Source organism: Octopus bimaculoides, chromosome 3 (assembly GCF_046866305.1).
Source record: "Octopus bimaculoides isolate indiv1 chromosome 3, ASM4686630v1, whole genome shotgun sequence".
In the NCBI taxonomy this organism is placed as follows: Eukaryota; Metazoa; Mollusca; class Cephalopoda; order Octopoda; family Octopodidae; genus Octopus; species Octopus bimaculoides.
This window is the reverse complement of record NC_142930.1, coordinates 126642576-126669211: the sequence shown is the minus strand read 5'-3', so window position 1 is coordinate 126669211 and position 26636 is coordinate 126642576. Positions and strand designations below refer to the sequence as shown.

General features: G+C 37.5%; 1 protein-coding gene across 2 annotated transcripts in view; it reads right to left on the bottom strand.

Moving 5' to 3' along the window:
* Window positions 1–555: 555 nt before the first annotated feature.
* Window positions 556–26636, bottom strand: part of LOC106874832 (tryptase beta-2) — a 35142-nt gene continuing 9061 nt past the window's right edge. The window contains exons 2-7 of one of the 2 annotated variants that reach the window (XM_089349629.1): window positions 21029–21452; window positions 13211–13421; window positions 10265–10398; window positions 8089–8238; window positions 5085–5245; window positions 556–718 (exon numbers count right to left, since the gene is read on the bottom strand). In XM_089349629.1, coding sequence (XP_089205755.1) covers window positions 563–718; window positions 5085–5245; window positions 8089–8238; window positions 10265–10398; window positions 13211–13421; window positions 21029–21452 — 1236 coding nt within the window. In that variant the 3' untranslated portion in view covers window positions 556–562. The remainder of the gene's footprint in view (window positions 719–5084; window positions 5246–8088; window positions 8239–10264; window positions 10399–13210; window positions 13422–21028; window positions 21453–26636) is intronic. The other variant, XM_089349630.1, reaches the window with a different exon arrangement.

Here is a 26636-nt window from a genome sequence, read left to right as displayed (position 1 = left end):
ATGTTCATACCATTTATCAGTATGATCAATCTGCGTGTTTCTTACAGTTACTTGCCGAGACACACCCAGTGTCCTGGAGCGAGTGACGGATAAGAGATGTTACAGTATGACTGAAAGTTTGGGGAGGGGAAGTAGTGAAATATCTTCATGTAATACAACACAGACATTTAAATGGTTAAGGTTTTTCTAATGATGTGGACAGTACTTGTCAGCACAATCTTTTGCACATCTCTGAGATATGGTTCTCCTGGGATTTTATCTAGATGTTTCTGACATCCCTTTTCTATCATGCCTAGGTATGATAAAACAGGAACAGTTCTCGTTTTAAGATGCCACATCTTTTGTATTTCAATTTCCAGGTCCTTATATTTACTTAGTTTGTCAAGTATTATTATTATTATTATTATTATTATTATTATTATTATTATTATTATTATTATTATTATTATTATTATTATTATTATTATTATTATTATCGCATTAGTTGCTGCTGTTACTATCGTTGGCGTGTCACTCGGTGAAGTTAAAAGAAGAGAAAAACAGAAGACAGAAAACGTGATTGTTACTGGTTGTTTATTTTGTCGTGGATCCAATCGAAGAAATAATTCACGTTTGAGTAGGCTCCTGGATATCTCCCACATTTGTAACCGTATGATATTATTCCAATAATATGCCACTTGCCGTTCCTGTAACACTGAAGTGGCCCACCGGAATCACCCTGCCGTATAAACACAAAACAAATATATTAGAAAAATCAATACATATCTACGTCGAATCAACATGATATATATGCGTTTCATTATTAAACCGGTACTCCGTCGGTTACGACGACGAGAGTTCTAGCTGATCCAATCAACGGAACAGTCTACTCGTGAAATTGACGTGCAAGTGGCTGAGCACTCCACAGACATGCGTCCCCGTAACGTAGTTCTCAAGGAGATTTGGCATGACACAGAGGAATAAAGTCTCTTACTCAAAGACACAAGGCGAAGCCGGGAATTGAACTCACGTCCTTACAACCGTGAGCCGAATTCCCTACTTAGTCACGCACCAGTACAACATTTCCTTGTATAACATAATCACAAGTGGGATAGTAGCCACGAGTTGATGCTGTTGTTTTTGGTAAGCCCAATGTTGGCCTCCACTAAGCAGGCCTGTGGTCAAACATATTCAGGCTACGATCATCCAGTATTTTGTTATATCTAGAGCTAGACTCTTCAATGGATGGTGTCTTATATATATATATATATATATATATATATATATATATATATATATATATATATACGTGTGTGTGTGTGTGTGTGTGTGTGTGTGTGTGTGTGTGAGGTTGAGTCTCATGGCTAGTTGCTGACATTTTTTTTTAGGTGCAGGAGTCGCTGTGTGGTAAGTAGCTTGCTTACCGACCACATGCTTTTCTAATATAAACTGGTTGCGCTTATATCAGAATAGCAAACGGTCCATTTGCTTATGTGTAAAAAGGCTTTGTCCAGCTTAAATAAATTAAAGGCGCACTTAGCCACGAAGATGTCATTCATGTCCGAGTGGTGTATTTACAGTCATATTGTGTATAAGGAGAATGTCTCTTCTGGTGATAACTTGCGCAGCGTATTGTCTTTCCATGTCCGAATGTACACGAACATGTTACGTAAAACTGTACATAACTACATTTAATTCAATAGTTAAGGTTAGAAAAAAAACAAACAAATTACAGTTCTATGTCATTCCTGTCATTAGACAAGCTGTTATCCAATGATTAAACAGTTTAAAACCTGCATCTAACGGTACTATTCTTCGCAAATTCCAATATAATAAAAGATAAAGAAAGTAATACAAATCACGTAAAGAACTCGCGATGTGCATCTGCAACTCTTTATCTAACCACATGTATTCTACAAGTGAAGAACGAGTGGCTAGATGAAGTGTTGAAGGTGAACTCCAGCCTGAAAATAAGTCATAGACACGCGGGCAAAGGAAGGGAACCGTGAGAAAAATAGCAACCAAATTTCCCTCGGCTTGGTAGTAACATCAGCTAAATTTCTACCACTTGATAGAAATAGCAGCTAAATTTCCTTCAAATCAGTAGAAATAACAATCAAATTTCCCTCGACTTATTAGAAATAGTGATTATATTCCGCCCCTCCAACTAGTAGAGAAAGCAGTTAATTTCCTTCGATTTCGAAGAAATTGCAACCAAATTTCTATTTACTTGCTAGAAATAGCAACCAAATTTTCCTTAACTTGATAGATATAGAAGCCAATTTTTTCTCGATTTGCAGAAATGACAGCCAAATTTCCTTATATCCTTCAAATACATTCTCCTGTCTGAAGAATTGGAGAATGCATTGGCTATATTATCCAATAAAATCTTACAAGCATAGTTTGAATAAAAACAGTATGCAATGGTCACGCTTGAAGCGCTTCAGATGATAGGTTTGTTCGATCAAGGCTAATATGGGAGCTCACAACAGCAATAACAACTTGAAACGGGTAATAAAACAATTCTTTCTAATTTTGGCACAAGACCAGCAATTTTGAGGGCAAAAGAAGACGAGCACATCGACCTCACTGCTTGAAAAATACTTATTTTAGCGGCTCCGAAAAGATGAAAAGCTTCGGCGGGATTTTAATTCAGAATGTTAAGAACCGGAAGAATTGCTACCAGACACTTTATCCGATGCGGTAACGGTTCTCCTGGCTGGGCGCCTTCTAATAATGTGTTCTACTATAAGCAGAAGACCTGAAATTTCGCGGGAGGGGTCAAGTCGACTGCATCAAACCCAGTATTTGGACTAGTACATGTTTTATCGATCCCGAAAGGATGAAAGGCAAAGTCCAAGTCCACCTCAGTGACATTTGAACTCAGGATGTTACAGGTCGGATCAAATACCGCTTTCACGTGAAATAAACTAATCCTTTCTCGTATAGGCACAAAATCTGAAAATCTGAGGCGATGGATTTATCGATAACACCGACCTAGTACTCGACTGGTACTTATTTTATCGACGCTGAAACGGAAGAAAGTCAAAGTCGACCTTGGCAGGATTTGAACTTGGAACGTAAAGGTGGACGAAAGACCGCTAAGCATTTTGTCCAGCGTGTTAACGATTCAGATAGCTAATCGCCTTCATCTATACCAGCGGTTCCCAACCTTTTCACAGTGGTTCCTAGCAGTGGCTCCCAGCCCTTTTATTTATATATATATATATATATACCGGAGTAAGCACATGAAATGTGCAACAAGGTAGAAAAAAGAGTACTCAAATACCAGAGGTAGAGTAATATGCTTTATTTAAAAGCAGCAGAAATATGACAAAAGACTGTTACTCTGAGTTTCACGTTCCCGTTCATCGAAAACAGTCCGATGAACGGGAACGTGAAACTCAGAGTAACAGTCTTTTGTTATATTTCTGCTGCTTTTAAATAAAGTATATATATATATATATATATATATATATATATATATATATATATATATATATATATATATATATATGATATAATATTAGGATAAATACTTTATAAGAATTTATCAAGTAGTTAGCGTGAAAAAAAAAACCATAAGGAAAAAAAAAACATCATTTTTTCCATAAATATATTAAATTATATACATATATATATATATATATATATATATATATATATATATATATATATATATGCGAGTAAAAATAAATACAAAAAAGGTGGATTTTTTTGTATGATTGTGTATAAAGGAATATATTATTTTGCTTAAAAGAGTTCCAACACTGTCTGTTTTTTATGTTTTATTTATATTCCTGCAGAACTAATGTGGGGTATAGAATATGGAATATACAATATATAATATGATATACAATATACAATATAAAATAAAATAAAATAAAAATGGATGGCACCATGAAAGTAAGTATTGAATGTAGATGAAATATTGAGTGTTCAATATAAAGGATCAAATATATAAATATATAAATATAAATATATATATATAAAGGCCATGACGAAGGGAAATAGCCCTGAAACTCGAGTCGCCTTTATATATATATATTTATATTTATATATTTATATATTTGATCCTTTATATTGAACACTCAATATTTCATCTACATTCAATACTTTCTTTCATGGTGCCATCCATTTTTATTTTATTTTATTTTATATTGTATATTGTATATCATATTATATATTGTATATTCCATATTCTATACCCCACATTAGTTCTGCAGGAATATAAATAAAACATAAAAAACAGACAGTGTTGGAACTCTTTTAAGCAAATTATTATATATATATATATATATATATGATATATATGAAATTTTGCATTCAGTTCATGGATCCCCAGCACTACCTTTGTAGACCAGCAGGGGTCCGTGGACCCCAGGTTGGGAACAACTGATCTATAAAAAAAAAATGCAAAATTCTGTCTGTCCATCTGGGACCCCTGTATCTCAGTCTACATCTGTTATATATAAACCTATTATACCTTTTTGGAATCAAAATGATCCCGGGATTGAAAATCTGTCTTTTATTTGGTTCTTGAACACTCAGTATTGGGATCTGATTTAAAAGCATTTAGGTTGCTATTTTTAGCAGATAAAGCTTGGCTGATATAGGCCATCTTGGTTGGCGTTTGTCAGATGACATCAGAGACCAAGGAGGAGATAAATGACATTCGCTTCGTTAATTTTACGTCGAGATAAGAACTTTGGGACAAATTGGCCAATAGATGAAATTCAACTTGGGACTGAAACAATAGAATGATTGCATTACAAAATTAATTCTCACCCGTCCTTAACTTCTGATAAAACAGTAGAGACTCCAGCAAAAAAGATTTGAAGAAGGAATTCTAATTCCGAAATATCATCGGACTATAGTTTACCAAGTTACAACAGGTATATAGTCCATTTTTTGTTCTATAGTGCATTGTTATATCTTCCTAAACTTTTTATTCTTTAGAAGTATTATAGTCATGCTATTTAGCTCGCTTCAATTTTGGGTTGCAGTCCCAATTAGCCCTCCACAGGCGCTAGCTAAAAAGTCTGCGTGGAGTGCAGCTTTTAAGCTAGTGTGTAATGAAATAATAATAAGAAAATGACAGTTACGTAACAAGCATCTTTAGAGAAGCCGCTGGCACAGAAAGCACCGTCATAAAATTTGTACGCATTTCGTTCCTCGTCTGGCAATGTAAACAACCTTGATTTGCAGATTGCGTCAGAAATGGTATCTATACTCGCTTGGTAAGGCATTGCAGAACCTTTGCCGTCTGTAAAGAAAGGAAATATAATGAATGTTAGTGTGGATATCGATAACTAACAACAATAAGAAGAAAAAAATGGATCAAATCGATAGAGTCGGTTTCATTTATGGAGTCGCTAATCTTACGGGGACGTAAAGAAACCAACGCCAGTTTGTTTACGTCCTCGTTAAGTTTCATCCAGTGATGGTAGTGGCAGGACAAATAAACCCCATCACACATATACATACTTAAATGCATACTTATAAACACACACACATACACACACACACACACACACACACACACACACACACACACACACACACACACACACACACACACACACACAGAACATATACACACACAAACATAACAGAAGTAAATAGACACGCCATAAAACATCGTTTTATGTTTATTCTGACTTGTAAAGGTTTATATTTTTTATTGGTTGATATTTTTATGTTTCAGATTCTATATGTGACAGTTTAATCATGTCATGTACAAAAGAAGTCTTGGAACTGTCTGAATTTCAAAGAGGCTGATTTGTAGGTCGTTCTGAAAGTGGACATAGCGTAAAATCGCAGAAAACCTTAGGAACCCGCTGTCTACATTTAATAGAGTAATTGTGCAGTTCACTAGAGGGTCCACATCAACTCACCACATCACCCTCTGACAGGACCCTTCTCTTTGCTAAGAGAAGTGTGGAGGATAATCTTCGCTGCAAGGCCTTTGGCATAGCAGAACAAGTTGATATCAGTCCCTGAACTTGGTTACTATGGCAGAGCAACAAGAAGGAAGCCACTTCTTCGACCAGCCAACATCAAGCGGAAAAAAGATTGAGCCAGTGAGATGGTGGAGAGGCCACTAGCATTTTGGGACACTGTCATATTCTCAGATTTGCTGTATTTTCTGACAGTGGTCGAATGTGGGTCTGGAGACTCTGTGATCAAGAATTTAATGTGAAACGATTGCAGCCAACAATGAAACACGGCAGCTATTCTGCGATGGTTTGGGGAGCAATTCGGAGGAATAATTGATCAGAGCTGGTGGAGTGTAAGGGAAACATAAACTCAGATAAATATGTGTCCATATTGCAGAAAGGACTCCTTCCTATCTTCTCCAGTAGTGAAATGATTAAAGAAGACTCTATATTTATGGAAGATGGGGCTCCTTGTCACACGATTACAGTGACCCAAGATTTGTTGGATGAGAATGGCATTAAAAAACTTCCATGGCCAAGCTAGTCACCAGATATGAACCCTATTGAACATTTCTGAGACATAGTGGACAGGATACTTAAAAAAAAAAAAAAAAAAAAGGAACAGGAAAGCATCTTCAGAACCAGATCTTTTGAGATTACTACATGAAACTTGGCAAGAAATTCCGCAAGAGAATATTCGTCATCTAATCAGTAATATGCTTAATAGGGTCCTTGCATTGAAAAATGCAAAGGGCATGTCTACTAAATATTAAATATTCCCATTATAACAATTAATAAATAATTTGAATGCATAATTTCAGATTTAAATAAATGTTAATGATCATAAAGGTGTCTATTTACTTCTGTCATATCTGTGTACATATAACGTGTGTGTGTGTGTGTGTGTGTGTGTGTGTGTGTGAAAGCGTAGCTTAGTGGTTAGCGTAATCGGCTGACGATCGCAAGGTCGTGAATTCGATTCCTGGCGGGGTGTTGTTTCTTTGAGCAAGATACCTTATTCCACACATTGCTGCAGTCCACTCAGCTGGCAAAAAATGAGTAATACCTGTATTTCAAAAAGGGCCAGCCTTGTCACATTCTGTGTCATGCTGAATATCACCGAGAACTACATTTTGGGTACGCGTGTCTGTGGAGTACTCAACCAATTGCAGGTTAATTTTAAGAGCAGGCTGTTCCGTTGATCGAACCAACTGAAACACCCGTCGTTATAACCAACGGAGTGTCATATATACATATGTCTGTCTATCTGTATGTATGTATGTATGTATGTATGTATGCATGTATGTATGTATGCATGTTATCAATCAGTTTCATTTCTGTATTTCTTGTCCATAGAGAAAGAGCCGGATTCTAACATAGATTCAAGGCTCCTTCATTGGAACTTTTATCAACATCATCTAGGTATTTGTGCATATGTGTGTGTGTGCAGTATTTGGTGTTAGTGTATGCGCAGATTTGTATGTTTGTTTTATGGATGCGTTTTTATGAATATATTTTCATGTCTAGATGCATGCATATGTATTTATGTGCTAAACTTTTGGAAAGTTTTACATATCTTTACAGTTCCATTGATGGCTTGAACCTGTAGTCTTCTAATAAGCTTCTTTCATTCAGGTTTTGAGAACCCTAATGTATGTATGCATGTATGTATGTATGTATGTATGTATGTATGTATGGATGGATGGATGGATGTATGTAGATAGATATCAAAGTATGCAATATTATTTATCTATTTCAGCCGATCTAATGAATCGATTACCCACCGGGTATTAAATAAAACAGGTGCTCTTCGGAGATAGCACATAAGAAAAAAATATGGTGATTCCTCTCTGGATAAAATATTTTAGCCACATTTTTCCGATGAGGGTGACATGGCCTTGCCACACGGATTCGTAGGAACTTGTGTTATTCCACGCACACCTACGACATTACGGGTTTTTGTTATCTTATGAACGCAGTCACAGCATAAGCCATGCTTCACCCAAAACCGCTGTCAAAATAAGGCTATTACATAACTCATTATGTCTATTTTATATTTTGTACTTTGTACTTTATATTCCATGTAAATATAATTATAAAGCCTATTTCTGTTTGCCTGCCTTAATGAGTACAGGAGAGAAAAATAAAAATAAAATGGCGATTAACTTACTGGTAGAAAGGGTACCCCATCCGGTAACAGTACAAGTCTCACCCACAAGGAAAGTCTCGTTCTTGTGAAGGCAAATCGTATTGACGTGCTTGCTAATAACGACGGGTTTTCGCAGTTTCAATAATGCAATGTCATATTTGATAGGTTTTACTGTGGTGGCCACGGCAGGAAAATTGAAAATGAAAAACAAAACAAAAATAAGAGAAAACGTAGATAAGTTATGAATAAAATTCGAAAGGAAAAGAAAGGAAGGAAGAAAGAAAGGAAAAGGGGCATGGCTGTGTGGTTAAGAAGGCTGCTTGCAACCACATAATCCCGCGTTCGATCCCACTACACGACACTGGACAAGTATCTTTTATTATAGTCTCTGGTTGATTAATATCCTGTTAATAGAATTTAGGGCGGCGAGCTGGCAGAATCGGTAGCACGCCGGACAAAATGCTTAGCAGCATTTCGTCCGTCTTTACGTTCGGAGTTCAAATTCCATCGAGGAGGTTGACTTTGCCTTTCATCCTTTTGGGGTCAATTAAAAAAGTATCAGTTGATAGATTTAATCGACTTGACCCCTTCTCTAGATTTGCTCCTCTTGTGCCATAATTTGAAACGAACACTTTGTTAGTGGAATTTGATAGTAAAACAATTGTAAAGTGATGTGAAGTGATAAGCACAAAGACACACACACACACACACACACACACACACACACACGCACGCATACACACACACGCACGCACGCACACACACACACACACACACACACGCACGCATACACACACACGCACGCACGCACACACACACACATCACATGTATATATGTGTATATATATTCGTGTGTGTGTATATATATATATATATATATATATATGTATGTATGTATGTATACTTGTGTGTATATATGTGAGTGTGTATGCGTATATATATATATGTGTGAGTGTGTGTGTATATATATGTGTCAGTGTGTGGGGGGTGAGCATACATTTATGAGTGTCTATGTATATATGCATGTATAGTTGTGTGTATATGTATGTGAGTGTGTGTGTGTGTGTGTATGTGTGTGTATGTATATATATATATGTGAGTGTGTATGGGGGAGGGTATCTATATGCGTGTGTGCGCGTGTGTGTGTTTCCCTCAAATCGTACACATGACACTAAACTCATAAGCTATTAGTCGGCCCATGGTTATAGAAGAAGGCTCTTGCACAAGGTACTGCACAGCGGGACTGAACCCGATACCACATGGTTGTAAAGCAAACTTCATAACCACACGGTCATTCCTATCAAAAGTTAGTGATAAAAAGAAATTTAAACTTAGCAATTAGTTTACAATTTGAAGATTTAATGTTTTTAACGAACCACCAGAAAATTTCGAAGGATATTAAGGAAATATCTTTCAAGGAACGAGTTGAGTGGAAATTCTAAATTCAATGAAGATAGTGCGAAATCAAATTTGGCTCGAGATCAACATTGCCTCGAGATCAATTTTGTCTCTAGATCAACTTTATCTCAAAATTAACTTTGTCTCGAGTTCAACTTTGTCTCGAGATCAACTTTGTCTCAAAATTAACTTTGTCTCGAGATCATCTTTGTCTCCCAAGATCAACTTTGTCTCTCAAGATCAACTTTTTCTCGAGATCAACTTTATCTCGAGATCAACTTTATCTCGAGATCAACTTTACCATTCACCCTTCGAGGGTGGTAGACTTAATCCACAACCACCCGGTTAGATACCCCCACCTCTTACTTTGGTAGCCCTTAGCTGACCACTATTGTAAGCATTCAAGCCACCAGTATATAGATCCTTTCCCCTTCTTTTCCTACCATTGTTGGATGCTCTGTAAAGTGTTATAGGCACTTATTTCCGCTCAACTGACTCAGAAAAACAATCAGTTTTCGCTGTGAACGGACACTGGGAAAACGTTGATACTAAGTAGAGAAAAGGGGAAAGCAGCAAGTTGTCAAAAATCGTTGATACTCCGGACAAAATGCTTAGCGGCATAAATTTTGAATTCAAGTGCCACCTAGGTTGACTTTGCTTTTCATAATTTCGGAGACGATAAAATAAAGTAACAGTGAAGTACGTGGGTGGATGTAATCGACTTGCTCCCTTCCCTAAAAATTTCTGGCCTTGTGTCAAAATTTAAAGGAATTAAATAGAAAACAGAGAAAGAACTTACATGTAAAGTTGTCATATGTGATGATTTTTTCGATGGCTCTAATCTGTTCATAGCTTTCATTTTTCCTCAAGTCGTATTCACCAACTACAGCTGACCAATAATTGATATTATGAAGATTGCTGAACACGTACTCCCTACCAGAAATAAAACAACAATAACGTTAATCTAAAACCGCGATGTAAACATAGAATTTTACATGCTTAAATCTTGTTCAAGTATGAAAGATATTTTAACCAGTAAAGGGCTTTGACTACAGTTCGTCGTGAAGAAAAAGTCTTTCTTTAGACCCAAAGGCATTAAAACATCATAGTCAGTTCAGAGCACTTTCTATTGCTTTGGTGAATGCATTTCGAACTCGTTATTTCTCTTCAGTACCAGACACCAACAAAGACAATACTGATTTGACAAGAAAACTTTGCTTTCATTATCATAAATTAATCAATAATATTGATTGATAGAGCACATTGGTCTTAAGGTTGTATATAATTAGGCATACTTAATTTCTTTGGAACAAAACTGGAACTAAAAAAGAATTTTCAGTTCCAGTTTTCTGTCACCATTATCTCAATCTCTGGTAAACATTAAAAAAAATTGCGTAATAACCATTTTTCTCCACACTAAATATGGAATTTACAAGGTGAGATAGAAAAAAAAAACTTCCCATTTTTTTTATATGTCAATTGATGTGGCACTTATGAAAGTAGGTACATCGTAATCGGAATGAAAAGTTTGGTGGAGTTGTTTGGATGCAGATGATTTAGCACAGCTTACTGGTCAGTCAGCCTTGTTTTGGCAACAGAACTTCTTGGCACTCGAGGCAAACACACACCCGATCTTAACCCACATACATGCATGCGCGCGCAGGAATATACACATGCAGATAGAAAGAGTGAGAGAGAGAGGTGGAGAGAGAGCGCAAGAAGAAGAGGCATTACAATTTATAAACACGGTGTGGTTGTGTGGTAAAAAGCTTGCTTTTAACTACATGGTTCCGAGTTCAGTCCGACTGCGTGGCACTTTGGGCAACTGTCTTCTACTATAGCCTCGGGCCGACCAAAGCCTTGTGAGTAGATTTGGTGGACGGAAACTGAAAAGAAGCCCGTCCTGTATAAGTGTGTGTATGCTTGTCACTCCACCATTGCTTGACATCCGATGTTAGTGTATTTACGTCCCCGTAACTTAGCGATTCGGTAAAAAAGACCGATAGAATAAGTGGTAGGCTTACAAAGAATAAGTCCTAGAGTTGATTTATTCGACTAAAGGCTGTGCTCCAGCATGGCCACAGTCAAATGACTGAAACAAGCAAAAGAATAAAAGACAAAAACCCAGAGAAGATGACTCTGATATCTGGTGGCTGTGTGGTAAGACGCTTGCTTCCCAGTCACATGGTTCTAGGTTCAGTCTCACTGAGTAGAACCTTGGCGAAGTGTTTTTTACTATATCCTCGGGCCGACGAAATGTTTGTGAGTGAATTTTGCAGACAGAAACTGAAAGAAGCTCGTCGCACATGTATGCATGTGTGCGCGCGCACGGATGTGCTTTCGAGTCTGTGTTTGTTCCCCACCATCGCTTAACAACTGGTGTTGGTGTATTTACGTCAACCGGTGTTGGTGTATAACTTGGTGACTCGGCAAAAGACACCGATAGAATAACTACCAGGCTTTAGAAATTAAGTATTGAAGTCGATTCATTCGACTAAAAATTCTTCAAAGCGGTGCCCCAGCATAGCCGTAGTCTAATGCCTAAAACAAGTAAAAGATAAAATATAGATACACATAAAAAGAAATAATATTCATTCATATAAACAGAGTGAGAGCGAGGGAAAGAAAAAGAAAGAGGTAGGAAGAGAGATATTATAAGATCTAAATAAATACAATTGACACAAACCCGTTCCCCTCCTCCATACAAACACATATATACATACACATATACTGACATAGAAATATGAAGTTTTGATATAAGAAATTAATTTGGTAGTCATATCGTTGTCGTTAATGTACTGAAGTTTCACCCGGGAGTCTCAAATTCAATCCAATTCCTACCATTGTCATACTTTAGGCAAATTTTATTAAATCAAATTATGTGTGTGAATGTGAGTGTATCTAGTAACGTTCCAAATTTTAAAAAACATAATAATAACGTATACATTATACATGTCTACAAAATATTAATTCATAAGAATTTGAAGATAGTATAATCAAAATATAGTTATATAAAGTGATTTATTTGCTTAGGGTTATGCCATGCGGACGATTTCAAATAAGGATGAAATGGTGCTGCACATGGCTGCCTATGGCTAGAAATTTTAAGACCTTTATAATATGTAGGAAAAATAAATATTAAATGTGTATGGTTTGTACCTCTTCATTACTCCTTGATTTAAAATTCAAACGAGTAATATTCTCCACTAAACGTGATCGAGAAAGGATTGCTTTCCTTACGATAGCTTACCACCAAGGTGCGTCACTTGTACAAAATAAAGTTTTATTTCGGATTTCTCAGTTAAAATGTATATATATATATAAATATGTATGTTGTTGTTGGCACTCCGTCGCTTACGACGTCGAGGGTTACAGTTGATCTGATCAACGGAACAGCCTGCTCGTGAAATTAACGTGCAAGTGGCTGAGCACTCCACAGACACGTGTACCCTTAATGTAGTTCTCGGGGATATTCAGCGTGACACAGTGTGACAACGCTGACCCTTTGAATTACAGGCACAGCAGAAACAGGAAGTAAGAGTGAGAGAAAGTTGTGGTGAAAGAGTACAGCAGGGTTCGCCACCATCCCCTGCCGGAGCCTCGTGGAGCTTTAGGTGTTTTCGCTCAATAAACACTCACAATGCCCGGTCTGGGAATCGAAACCGCGATCCTATGACCGCGAGTCCGCTGCCCTAACCACTGGACCATTGCACCTCCACATAAATATGAATATATTGAAACTTACTCAAAACAGTGTGCAGCTGATAAGACCCACTGTGGGTGGATTAAAGTGCCACCGCAGAGATGTTTGAAACCGGATTTTACTTGGAAAGGATGATTCCCTTTGAAATATAAGGACACCAACCAAGGATAGTCACCAGGAAATATTCTGCCGCCGCCAATAACTCTTTTCTTTCTATTATGACGGTGGTAAAGCTTTCGCCCACAAATCTCACCTGAAACGAGAACAAAATTTTTAGTGTATCGGACAAAATGCTTAGCGACATTTCTTCCGGCTTTACGATTATGCCGAGGTCAAATTTGCCTTTCATCCTTTCGGGGTCGATAAATCAAGTACGAGTGTAACATTGGGGTCGATAAATCAAGTACCAGTGTAACATTGGGGTCGATGCAATCGAGTAGTCACCCTCCTCACAAACCTCAGGCTTTGTGCCTTTAGTATAAAGGATTATTATTACTATTATTATTATTATTATTATTATTGTTATTATTATTATCATTATTATTATTGAGTGAGAGAACAGGGCATGCCATCAAAGTGACACTGGGGTAAAATATACGAAGCCCATTATACCCATCATGACTACCCGTCTGATAAGGGTACACCAGGCACATGCATCACAACCATATGTGCGCAACATGGTGATCTCATATCAAGATAAACATCGCATGACCTTGCAGGTGGGACCCAGCTAGAATTTTCTTCAGGTTGAGTAGCCCATCCCGCTCAAAAGGTCCCTGAATAAGGTTTGTTTAAGGATGTTGAGCAAAACACCCATGTTTCCAAAGGTGAATTAGTCAAACCCCAAAGAATTCTTCGCAACACATGGCTATGATGCTCCCCCACTACTTCTGCTCATGATAAGAGATGCACATATCGTCAGCCACTAAGGGACATGCTCAACTGGTTAAGGTCAAACAACTGACAAGCAAATCTGTTATTGAGCAGAATATTTGCTGTAACCCATTTTTTTATACCAAGACAAAACAATGTACATGATAACACTTCCAATCAAGATCAGAAGCCATGAGAGCCACTATTATATATTATTATTATTGTTCAGTAGTTTTATTTTTATAACGTGCTTTATTATTATTATTATTATTATTATTATTATTATTATTATTATTATTATTATTATTATTGTTGTTCAGTAGTTTTATTTTTATAACGTGCTTTATTATTATTATTATTATTACTACTACTACTACTACTACTACTACTACTACTACTACTACTACTACTACTACTACTATTATTATTATTATTATTATTATTATTATTATTATTGTTGTTGTTGTTCAGTAGTTTTATTTTTATAACGTGCTTTCACTTCACTACCGAGCGCAGCTCTGTGCGCCTTGGGTATGTGCTGTGGTTTGCTGCGGTGCTCTTATGTTTACTGTATTGAAAGTGTTTTGCGTAGAATGTGTGCAGTACCCAGTAGTGCAATTTTCTGTATGTTATATATATTTGTAAGTCCTGGTGTTTTTGTTATGTATTTGTCTGAATATTTTTTTATTATACCTAAGGCACCTACTATGATAGGAATTATTATTATTATTATTATTATTATTATTATTATTATTATTATTATTATTATTATTATTATTATTATTATTAAAGGGGTGAGATATCAGAATCGTTAGCACGTCAGCCAAAACGCTGAGCGGCTTTTCGTCCGTCTTTACGTTCTGAGTTCAAATTCCGCCGAGGTCCACTTTGCCTTTGACCTTTCGGAGTCGATGAAATAAGTACCAATGAAATACTGGAGTCAATGGTAGAAAGGATTATTATTATTATTATCATTATTATTATGTTTGACTTTTGCTTTGTATTTGTACAAATTGACTCCAAATCTCACCCAGAGACCTCGAGACAACAAGTTAGAAGTTCGAGTTGTGTCATGACTAGGCGGCCATATTTTGGGATTTGCACAGAATATTGTTGTAGGGAATGCCTGTTAAAACATAAGAAATTTAGGAGTTTGTTTGTTTGTTTAATCGATTGGCAGTCATGAATATTACTCTGAGGCTTTCAACCCGTGAGTGCCGCTTAGAGGAGACGATTTCGCTTGATACAGAAGCCGGTAACTGCATGGTTTTTATTTCCAGTAGGCTAACTCTCAATACAAACTCATCAGAACGCCCACTTTTATGTCTTACTGGGATACAGTCAAAGAAAATCATGGCCGCTAAAGCGTATCCCGAATTCAAAAGCTTAAGAGAACTGGATTTCTGAAGAAAATTATTGAATGAAATGTTTTTCATTTTATAAGAATTATTCTCAAGCATGACTGCGATTAGGAAGGTCATGGCTGTTCGATTGGATGGTTTGCATCCTAAGCACATGGTTTTGAGTTCTGATCTGCTGCACGGCACGTTGAGCATATGTCTTATATTATAACCCAATACCCTAATATCTTGTCAGTGAATTGGTAGACGGAAACTGTGTGGAAACCCGTCATGTGCATATGTATATCTATCTATTTATTTATTTTTATCTAGAGAGAGAGATTGATTGATTGATTGATAGATCGATAGACAGACAGACAAAGCTGATGTATGGCACATAATTTGATCACTAGAAACAAATTATTTGTGCAGGTCGTTAGGTAAAAGCTGAACACTGAGAGGTCGTCCTCGACAGGAGAGTCTAACATCTGATCCTATGTGAACGGACATAGGATCAGAACATCCTTATCAGTCCAACCATTATATCTATCTATCTTTCTATCTATCTATCTATCTAGATAGATAGATAGATAAATAGATAGATACATAGATAGATATATAGACAGATGTGTGTATGTGTCTTTATGCTTGTTTCACCACCACCACCACCACCATTCTGTTTGACAATGGACACAACAAAAGGTATCAAAGAATGTTAGGAATGTGTAGACGTTTATCTCAACACTTCATAAATAGTAAAATCTTCTACTTTTAGTCATATCTTCGTAGTTTCAAGTTTTGGCACAAGACCTGAAATTTTCAGGGAGTGGCCAAGCTGATTACATCTACCCCAGTGCTCAACTGGTCCTTATTTTATCGACCCCGAAAGTATGAAAGGCAAAGTCAACCTTGGCTGGAATTTGAACTCAGAACATAACGACGGACGAAAAGCCGCGAAGCATTTATCCAGTTTGGTAAACTTAGTCGTATCATATTGTCATTATTGTGTTTGCATTTATCCCAATACGCCTTCTCGTTCCTAAGAACGGGAAACGACATTCCCGATGAACAAAACGACATAGACTAGAAAAAGGGACAAATATAGCAACTGGATGCTTATGAATAAATTTGTAGGGCTCAGTTTGCAGATGGAACATATCGTGGTTAGACGGCGAGCTGGCAGAATCGTTAACATGCCGGACGAAATGCTAAGCAGTATTTCGTCTGTCTTTACGTTCTGAGTTCATATTCCGCCGAGGTCGACTCTGCCCTACATCCTTTTGAGGTCAATGAATTAAGTACTAGTTACGCACTGGGGTCGATGTAATCGACTTAATCCCGTTGTCTGTCCTTGTTTGTCTCCTCTATGTTTAGCTCCTTGTGGGCAATAAAGAAGTAAGAATCGTTAACACAGCGAGTGTAATGCTTAGCGATATTTCGTCTGTCTTTACGTTCTGAGTTCAAATGCTGCCGAGATTGACTTTGCTTTTCATCTTTTCGGGGTCGATAAATTAAGTATCAGTTGCGTACTGAGGTCGATCTAATCGACTGGCTCCCTCCCCAAACATTTCGAGCCTTGTGCCCAAAGTAGAAAAGAATAATTTTTAAAGGCGGTGAGCAGGTTGAATCGTTAACACGCCAGGCGAAATGCTTAGCGGTATTTCGTCTGTCTTTACGTTCTGAATTCAAATTCCGCCGAGGTCGACTTTGGCTTTCATCCTTTCAGCGTCGATAAATTAAGTACCATTTGCGTACTGGGGTCGATCTAATCGACTGCGTCTCCCTCTCCCCAAATTTCGGGCCTTGTGCCTAGAGTAGAAAAGGAACACATGATGGTTGGACTGGTAAGGATGTTCTGATCCTATCTCCGTTTACATAGGATCAGATGGTGGACTCACCTGTCGAGGACGATCTCTGAGTGTTCGGCTATTGCCAAACAACCTGCACAAAATAATTTGTTTCTAGTGATCTAATGTATGTGCCGCACATTAGCTCACTCACTCCAACAAATGCACGTTGCCTGAACAAGTGCACGGTGTGACGCGCGTCAGGTCTCGAAATGATCGCAGAGTAACATGAGATGAAGTGTATTGCTCAAGAACGCAATGTACCACCTGCTCCAGGGACTGAAACCACGATCCCGCGATCGATCATGAGTGTAACACCCTAACCATTAGGCCATGCATCCTGATAGCAGCAGCAGCAGCAGCAGCAGCAGTAGCAGTAGTAGTAGTAGTAGTAATGACAATCCTTGCTACTATAGATACAGGGTTAGCAGTTTTGTGGGGTGGGGATTTAGTTGATACCAGCCGATACTTTTGGCGTCCCTGAAAGGATGAAAGGCAAATTTGACCGAGGCAGGGTTTGAACTGAGAACGGAAAGAACGGCAAGAAATACCGCAAGGCAATACTTCCTTATAGGGACAGCGGTCCAATCAATAATTCTACTTATTTACTGAAACATTATTCAAGTGACAACGGAAGGTTGAATGGGAAAACTGGCCCTGGAGGCGTTTGAAGAGGGAACGTCAAGTGCCGTTACTGAATGTCGCAGTATAAACTGGTAGATTGCAACTTTAGGACATGCATCTTCAAGGTTTAAAAAAATACTCACAAACGCCTTCTGCATGAACAATTAATAGGAAAGAAAAGGCACCGAGAACACTGAACAAAATGTTTAGGGGTACTTCTTCCGGTTTTATGTCTCGAGTTCAAATTTCGCTGAGGTCAACTTTACCTTTTATCTTTCCAAGGTCGATAAAATACGCATCAGTTGGACACTGGGGTCGATCTAATCGACTCCCACCTCCCTCAAAATTGCCGGCCTTGTGCCAAAATTAGAAAGAATTAGAAAGAATTATCAGGAATGTGAATGCTCACGTACTTGATTGCGTGCGCCAAGATATTTTAATCAACTCCAATGACGCACCCTTAATGATGAGAAAAATTAATTAATTGAATGACTAATTCTGCTTTGAAAAGACAATCAAGACACCCACTGAATTTAAACTGATTAAAATTAATTAAATGTAGAATGCAGCGGGGTGAGGAGTGAGTGTAATGTTTGGTCATATTAAATAAATGCTGTGGTGTGGCGATTTATCACACTCTCAGACAACAACAGAAAATTCAATAAACGCAGAAGACGTGAAAAAGAAATATTTGATTTGGTTTTAATTGGTACAAAGAATTTCTTTGACAGAATCGTTAGATCATTGCACAAAAATGCTTTCTGGCATTTCTTTCCGTTAATGTTCCGAGTTCCAGTCCCGCCGATGTCAGCTTTGCCTTTTAAGCTCGATAAAAAACGTACCAGTGGAACACTGGGTTCTTTTTAATCGACTTCCACTTTCTTCATAACTGTGCAAAGCCGCCCCCACACGAATTGATATTAATTAAATAATCTTTTCTACTCTAGGCACAATGCCAGAAAATTTTGGGGGAGGGTTCCAGCCGATTAGATCGACACCAGTATGCAACTGGTACTTAATTTATCGACCCAGAAAGGCCTTGTCGACCTTGGCAGAATTTGAACTCGGAACGTAAAGACATATGAAATACCGCTAAGTATTTCGCCCGGCGTGCTAACGTTTCTTATTTCTTTATTGCCCACAAGGGGCTAAACATAGAGGGGACAAACAAGGACAGACAAAAAGATTAATTCGACCCCAGTGCGTAACTGGTACTTAATTTATCGACCCCGAAAGAATGAAAGGCAAAGTTGAACTCGGTAGAATTTGAACTCAGAACGTAACGGCAGACGAAATACTGCTAAGCATTTCGCCCGGCGTGCTAACGTTTCTGCGAGCTCACCGCCTTGATATTAATTAAATATTGAATGTAGTCGGAGGTGGAGAGTGAGTGTAATGTTTCAGCAAATTAAGCAAACAATATGGTGTTGCGATTTGTCACACTTTCAGACAACTAAACGTGGAACGGGTGAAAAAGAAATAATTGATTTGGCTTGGGTATAAGGAATTTCTTTGACAGAATCGTTAGAGCGTCACACAAAATGCTTAACGGCATTTCTACCGACTTCTCCGTCGGTCTGAGTTCATATGTCACCGAATTCAACTTTACCATTCATTTTGTCGTCGTCGTCGTCATCATCATCATCATCATCGTCAATCCCTGAATATTACTGTTTCAAGTCCAATGACTCACAGGACCGCTTACTCAATTTCCATGGCGTATAAGGTGCCGAGATCGCAACATTACCTCTGAACGAAACCGGGGATCGCGAGTACCAGGGCATCTAATATTATTATTATTATTATTATTATTATTATTATTATTATTATTATTATTATTATTATTATTATTATTGTTGTTGTTGTTATTATTAAGGCGGCGAGCTGGCTGAATCATTAGCACGCCGGGCGAAATGCTTAGCGGTATTTCGTCTGTCGCTACGTTCTGAGTCAAATTCCGCCAGGGTCGATACGTAGCCTGTATCCGATACGTACGCAGTCTTCAACACTTGTCAGTCCTCTTCCTCCATTTGCTCTCTCCGTGTATAGGCGATCAGTGTCTGCACGTGGGTGATGGGTTCTATGCATCGTTAGGAGATTTCTTGAGTTCCTGTAAATCTCCTTTAGCTTCTCCTCTGTCCACTTCAGGATTCCATTGCCATACCGAACTAGTGCGACTGCGCGCGAGTCTATTGCCGAAATTATGTTTCTTGCATTCAGCTTTGAAGCCAATATTTTTTTCACTCGCCACAAGTACTCACTTTTTCTTTTCCTTCATGTCGTGGTTTTTGATTCCATCTGCCGCAAGTATTCTCAGGTATTTATAGCTGGACTGAGGTTGAATGGCCTTCATCATTTCACCACTTGGCCACTATATGCTTTCTGTCCTGGCAAGATTTCCTTATCTCATCACCATCGTAGCACATTTTGAGAGCCCAAACTCCATGTTAACGTCATTGGTGAAAATCTGCACAGGCTGGACTAGGCTGTCCAGTTCTGCCTCAGTTTTTGTGAATAGCTTCAGGTTGTCCATGAATAGCAAATGATTAAAAAAAAAAAGAAAATACTATAGTATAACATATCACATCGTATTTACGATAAAAGAATCTATCAATGGAAAATCACATTGTAGGTAAGATATAAAAAAAAAATCACTAAACATCTCAAAGTTTTAGCAAACATGGAAAGTTATGGAAAAGGCTTACACATTTTGTGGGAGAGCTGTTATATGGCCATCCTATTGTGTGAATGCCTACAGCAGCCTTGAGAATCAATTGGAAGAGGAGGGAGGGTAGAGAGAGAGAGAGAGAGGAGACGAAGAGGATGCAGGTAGATAAGCTCGCCAAAATTCCAGCGTGGACACGAATTTATGTATAGAAATCTAGATTTTTTTGGAAGGACCTAGCATGGCTAAAATAGAGAAATTTATGAAATTTCTGAGAGTAGCATCGACATGTTGGAACTAGCATAGCTAAGATATAGAAATTTATAAACAACATCTCAAAGTTGTATTATTATTATTATTATTATTATTATTATTATTATTATTATTATTATCATCATCATCATCATCATCATCATTATTTATTATTATTATTATTATTATTATTATTATTATTATTATTATTATTATTATTATTATTATTATTATTATTATTATTATTTGTTTTCCTTACTTGTGGTTGAGACTATTGTCTCATTAACTTCTTCTGTATTCACTGATTGTATTTCCTGGGTAGAATCTTCGATAGAATTCTTCTGAGAATACGAAATGTGCGTATCGTTCGCGTGGGTTGTTCCCGGTGCCTCTGAATTGTCTGTGACCGATTCATAGAAACCATCGATTGCCAATATGGAGTCGTTATCGATTGCGTTCGAAACTTCTTGACGGTCTGTTTCATTACTATTAGAAAAGAAATCAACCATGGAATAGTCAGTGCTGTTATTGTTCGAATCAACTGACTCAGTAAACATCAGGTCGTTTCGTTCAGTGGTGAAAGCGTGGCTTTCATTCTCTAGGCTTTCAATTGGAATAGAAACGGTTTCGGTAACTGATTCTACCTCGTTGTTCGGAGTTAGAATTATAGAATTAGTTTCATTCTAAAAATAGATAAAAAGAAATATAATAATAATAATAATAATAATAATAATAATAATAATAATAATAATAATAATAATAATAATAATAATATGGAATTAAGCATAATGATATGAAAGAAAAGGCAAAGAAAGAGTATCTGCGACGATTGAGAGATATATTGGATTCAAACGTGAATGCCGAAAACATAATTTCAGTAATAAACACGTGCGCAGTTAGAGTGGTTCGATATGGGGCTGGAATTCTGAAGAGGACAGAAGATGAGCGAAAATAGTTGGACAAGAAGACGAGAAAACTCCTAACAATGCATGGTGTTATTCCTCCACGTGCAGACATGAACAAAGCAAATGGAGGAAAGGGATTGATAGGTGGAGAAGACTGCGTTCATGTTGAAAACGGGAATTTGCTGAGATTTCGAACCCAAAGTGTAGAGAGAAAACAAAACAAGAATTACAAGAAGGCCATGAAGAAGAACATCTAAATTAGGGGTTACGCAAAAAATTTCTCTGACCGCAACCAAAGTTGCTGGAGAACATAGATGGGACTGGTAATAGAAGCACTTGAAAGGGAAGCTTTGGCTACAAAGTGTAGAGTCAGTCTTAGAGTTGAGCAAGCGTCTCCGTAGTGATGAATATGTAAGGAATTTGATAAAACTATTTCCGAAAGTGTAAATGAATGTTTTAGACTTGTCCCACCCAAACCAGTAAAAGTTATAGAGATATGATGTAACAAAAGTTCGGTATTGGAAACTGTGTGAAAAGTTGAGGTTAGAGAGAAGTAAGACATTGTACAACCACAAACCATAAAGAGTGGCTGAATCGGAGACCTGCAAAGTGTTGTGGGATTTCTCAATTCAAACGGATCTTGTGCTCGAGCACAACAAACTGGGCCTAATATTGGTGGACAAAATAAACCACGAGTGTTCTGTGATTAATGTTTCATAGTGGAGGCGCAATAGTCCAGTGGTTAGGGCAGTGAACTCACGGTCATAGGACAGCAGTTTCGATTTCTAGACCGGATGTTGTGAGTGTTTATTGCGCAAAAACACCTAAAGCTTCACGAGGCTCCGGTAGAGAGTGGTGGCGAACCCTTCTGTACTCTTTCACCACAACTTTCTCTCATTCTTTCTTCCTGTTTCTGTTGTACCTGTATTTCAAAGGGCCAGCCTTGTCACACTTTATGTCACGCTGAATCTCCCCGAGAATTACGTTAACGGTACACGTGTCAGTGCTTAGCCACTTGCACGTTAATTTTACGAGCAGGCTGTTCCATTAATCAGATCGACTGGAATCTTCGTCGACGTAGCTGACGGAGTGCCACAAATGTTGCACACCCATTTGATTCACAGAAAATTAAGACGGAAGGTGAGAAAGTAGCCTTGAACCTTGTAACGGACCGACTTCGGGTTCGAGGGGACTGTTGGGATCTCGGTCACTTATACGCATGGAAATCGGGTAACCAGCCCTATGAGTCCTAGGGCTAAATAAAAAATATTTAAAAATCCGGATATTCTCCAGATGAAGAAATTAATCATGTACATGAAGAAGCGAATAAGAAGATACAAGACAAAATGGACGATTTTGATGCCAAACTTGATCGAAAACCTGAGAATCAAGGCAAATCTATGGGAAATTTATAGGAATGGGCAAGTGAGATGCTAAGAGGGAAAGCTTGACTGAATTTGGGGCAAGCTTAACAATCTTTTCTACTCTAGGCATAAGGCCTGAAATTTTGAGAGAGGGGGGTCAGTCGATTAGATCGACCCCAGTACGCAACTGGTACTTAATTTATCGACCCCGAAAGGATGAAAGGCAAAGTCAACCTCGACGGAATTTGAACTCAAAACGTAAAAACAGACGAAATACCGCTAAGCATTTCGCCCGGCGCGCTAATGATAAACGCATTCTTTAAGAAGATATTAAACCGGAAGTAAACATGAAGGAATTCAAAAGAAAAAAATATGAAGTAGATATTATGCTGACAATTTAACCGAGAATGGTAAAGATATGATAATTTCTTGGTTCAGTACTGGAAGTAACTTTGATCTAGATAGGGCAGAAATTAAAATTAATATAAAACTAGAAAGAACTAATTCCATACTAGCACTCCATCGGTTACGACGGCAGAAGTTCTAGCTAATTCGATCAATGGAACAGCCTGCTTGTGAAATTAACGAAGAAGTGGCTGAGTACTCCACAGACACGTGTATCCTTAATGTAGTTCTCAAGGAGGTTTAGTGTGATACAGAATGTGACAAGGCTGGCCCTTTGAAATACAGATACAACTAATTTTTGCCAGCTGAGGGGGTCTGGAGCGATGTGAAATAAAGTGTCTTGCTCAACAACACAATGCGCTGCTGGGAATCGAACTCACAACCTTACGATGGTGAACCGAATACCCTAACCGCTAAGCAGCGCGTCTTTTCAAGGAGAGTATGAATATTAAATAGAAATATAAACCAATTTCAATTGTTAAATGATGAACTGGAAACCTACAATGTAAATTCGTACTGAGAAATGGTTGTTGACATTATTATCTCAGACACTGCACTCAAGGTTGTAGGAAGAAAAGCATACGAAAAAAACAGCCGCCTCAGGAAACACTTAAGTTGATGAAGAGAAGGAGGGAAGACAATACCCAAAAGGTGAAATATGCAGAAACTTGTTGGAATAATTAAGAGAAGCGTCAAAGAGGAAGTACTGAAGTTTATTCTGCACAAAATTGAATGATACAAAAATTATAAGCATCAAAAGATTTAAGACTACTCAGGTTTTAAGGAAGTCGTAAGGCATTGATATGAAATCTAATGATGGGCAAGTCAAATATGATAGAGAAGAGATCAACCATAGGCGACACAAAATATATTTTTTCAAACAAACGATAATGGATTAAATGTTCATTCAGTCTCAGAATTTTGTAAGATTTGTTCGCAAGCAATGAAAATTTGAAAGTGCCAGAAATTGATGGAGCACCCTCTTCAAAAAAGGGTTGGAGACAGTCTGTAGTTAGCTATCAGACCGCTTCTCAGAATGCATAAATGAAACCTCATATAGCTGCAACAATGTTATCGTTATAGAGGAAAGGTGATATTATAGATCTTAAAAAATTACAGAACCATGAGTCACCCGCATAACATGTATATACTATTCACCGAAGTATTTTGTATATCACATCGATAACGTCTTAGACTTTGTTCAACCAGGGTATCAGAAGCGGATTTTCGACAACCGAACACATGAAGTACATATAATGTAGACAACCATTGTTTTGGATCCTTTATTGATTATTAGAAAGCCTTCGATACTATTGAAATCCCTGTTGTATATGAAACTGTTATCGACTAACGAATCATTTTACTCACGCATTATTCCTGGAGGGTTCGAGGTGTGAAGTAAAGTCCTCAAGCTCCCCTGCCTCCTCCATAGGGTCTTATCTGAAGCAACTGTTAATAGACTTTCTGGCTGGAATACCAAGCATGACCAACCAAGACTATGGATATTATCCAAACATTTCGTTTTTGGTCTACCCCACTGGATCTCCAACTCGGCTTGAAGAATTTGTGTTGCGATTCTTTCCTGCGTAGTACCGGAGTGGGTTTTTTTTACCTCCGTTTTACCGAAACTGTAACCTTTTAAATCGGAGAATGTGAACCCATCCAGCATGCGCTGGATGGCTTCACTGCTGGCCGAGTCCTGCAAAGCAGAGGTGATAAGTATAGCGAACACTGGGACATTGGTTCCTAGTCGTGAGGATTCAATCAATATCAAAAACGAAAGTGAAGTAAGACAATGAGATATAATATTTTTTTAATACTGAACTAGAGGAAGTTAGCTTTAAAATACGTAACTGGAATTTACAGCGAAAAATAAAACACGCACACATAAATGGTGAATCTTTAAGTCATGTGAGTTTTGATGACAACATAATTCTCTTCTGAAATGATACTCATGAACTGGAATGAAATTAACAATGAAAGCAACATGACGAGATTAAAAATGAATATGAACGAAAAACACAAATCATGTTCAACAATCACATTCATATTGTTATAGAGATGAATCAAACAGAGAACAATGAAGTGAACTGCAGAAACAACAAAACTGAATTGAATATGAATTTGAACAGAAAACACAAACTCATGTTCACACAGCCATGTAACGAGTGAACAAAGTCAACCATGACACAGTAATAACAACTAACAAATATATTTATGTCGGACTGCTGGCAAAAATGGAATACAGTCCTCCAGAGTAAATAAAGAAACGAATTCAAGATGGAGGATGTGTTTTTGATGAATTAAGTGACACCGTTGAAAGTAAGAAATATAAGATACCAGTATGCTTTAAGTGCAGAGTATTTGACCAAGAAACTATCATATCAGCTTGAGTTATACCGCAGACACACACGTGTGATGACTAGAAACACGGACAACATAAAGAAATATAGGTAGATGCAGCTATACTATAACAAGTAGCTTATTAGTTATCTTGGAGAGTGTAACTTTTGCTAATAGAAAGCAATTAGTTTGTATTGTCTAGAAAATTCTTATAAGTTCTAGTTTTAATATATGTTGTTTTTTTTTTTATCAAAATGTGATTTTTAATTTTATTTTATTTTTGAAAATTTCAACAACACGATTCAATCACAAAACTACTTTATATTTACTATGACATAGTCATGTTACACGTGAGAAAGCGTTTTTTTAACGTCTCTGTTTAATACTTCTGGAAATAAGAAAAAAAAAAATGCCGTAGAGACTTTTACGTAGGTAAGTTAAGGAACCCAACATCGTCAAAGATTCTAACTGACTTTAAGTGTTTGGTGTTATTCTAAATATATTTACTGAGCGAGCGAGTGCTATTAGACAAATAATAGATACAAAGGAAAATTAGACGGAACGTACAAGAAAAATTACACAAACTGGGAATCAAATCTGCGTTGAGCAGAAAACCACCAGGAGGGCAGATCTTTCTATAAGCGTTTAGAATAATTAAAATAATAGAAACCCCGTCAATAAATGGATGAGAGAGAAATACAGAGTCAGACAGAGCAAGCGAAAGTACATAATAAAACGACAAGGAAAGAAAATAGAGGATAAAAAGCAACATGTGTACCAAACGGTGATGCAGAAAATGGAGACCATGGTGAGAAGGTTCACGCATTTGGAGAAAACATGAAAGGATGGA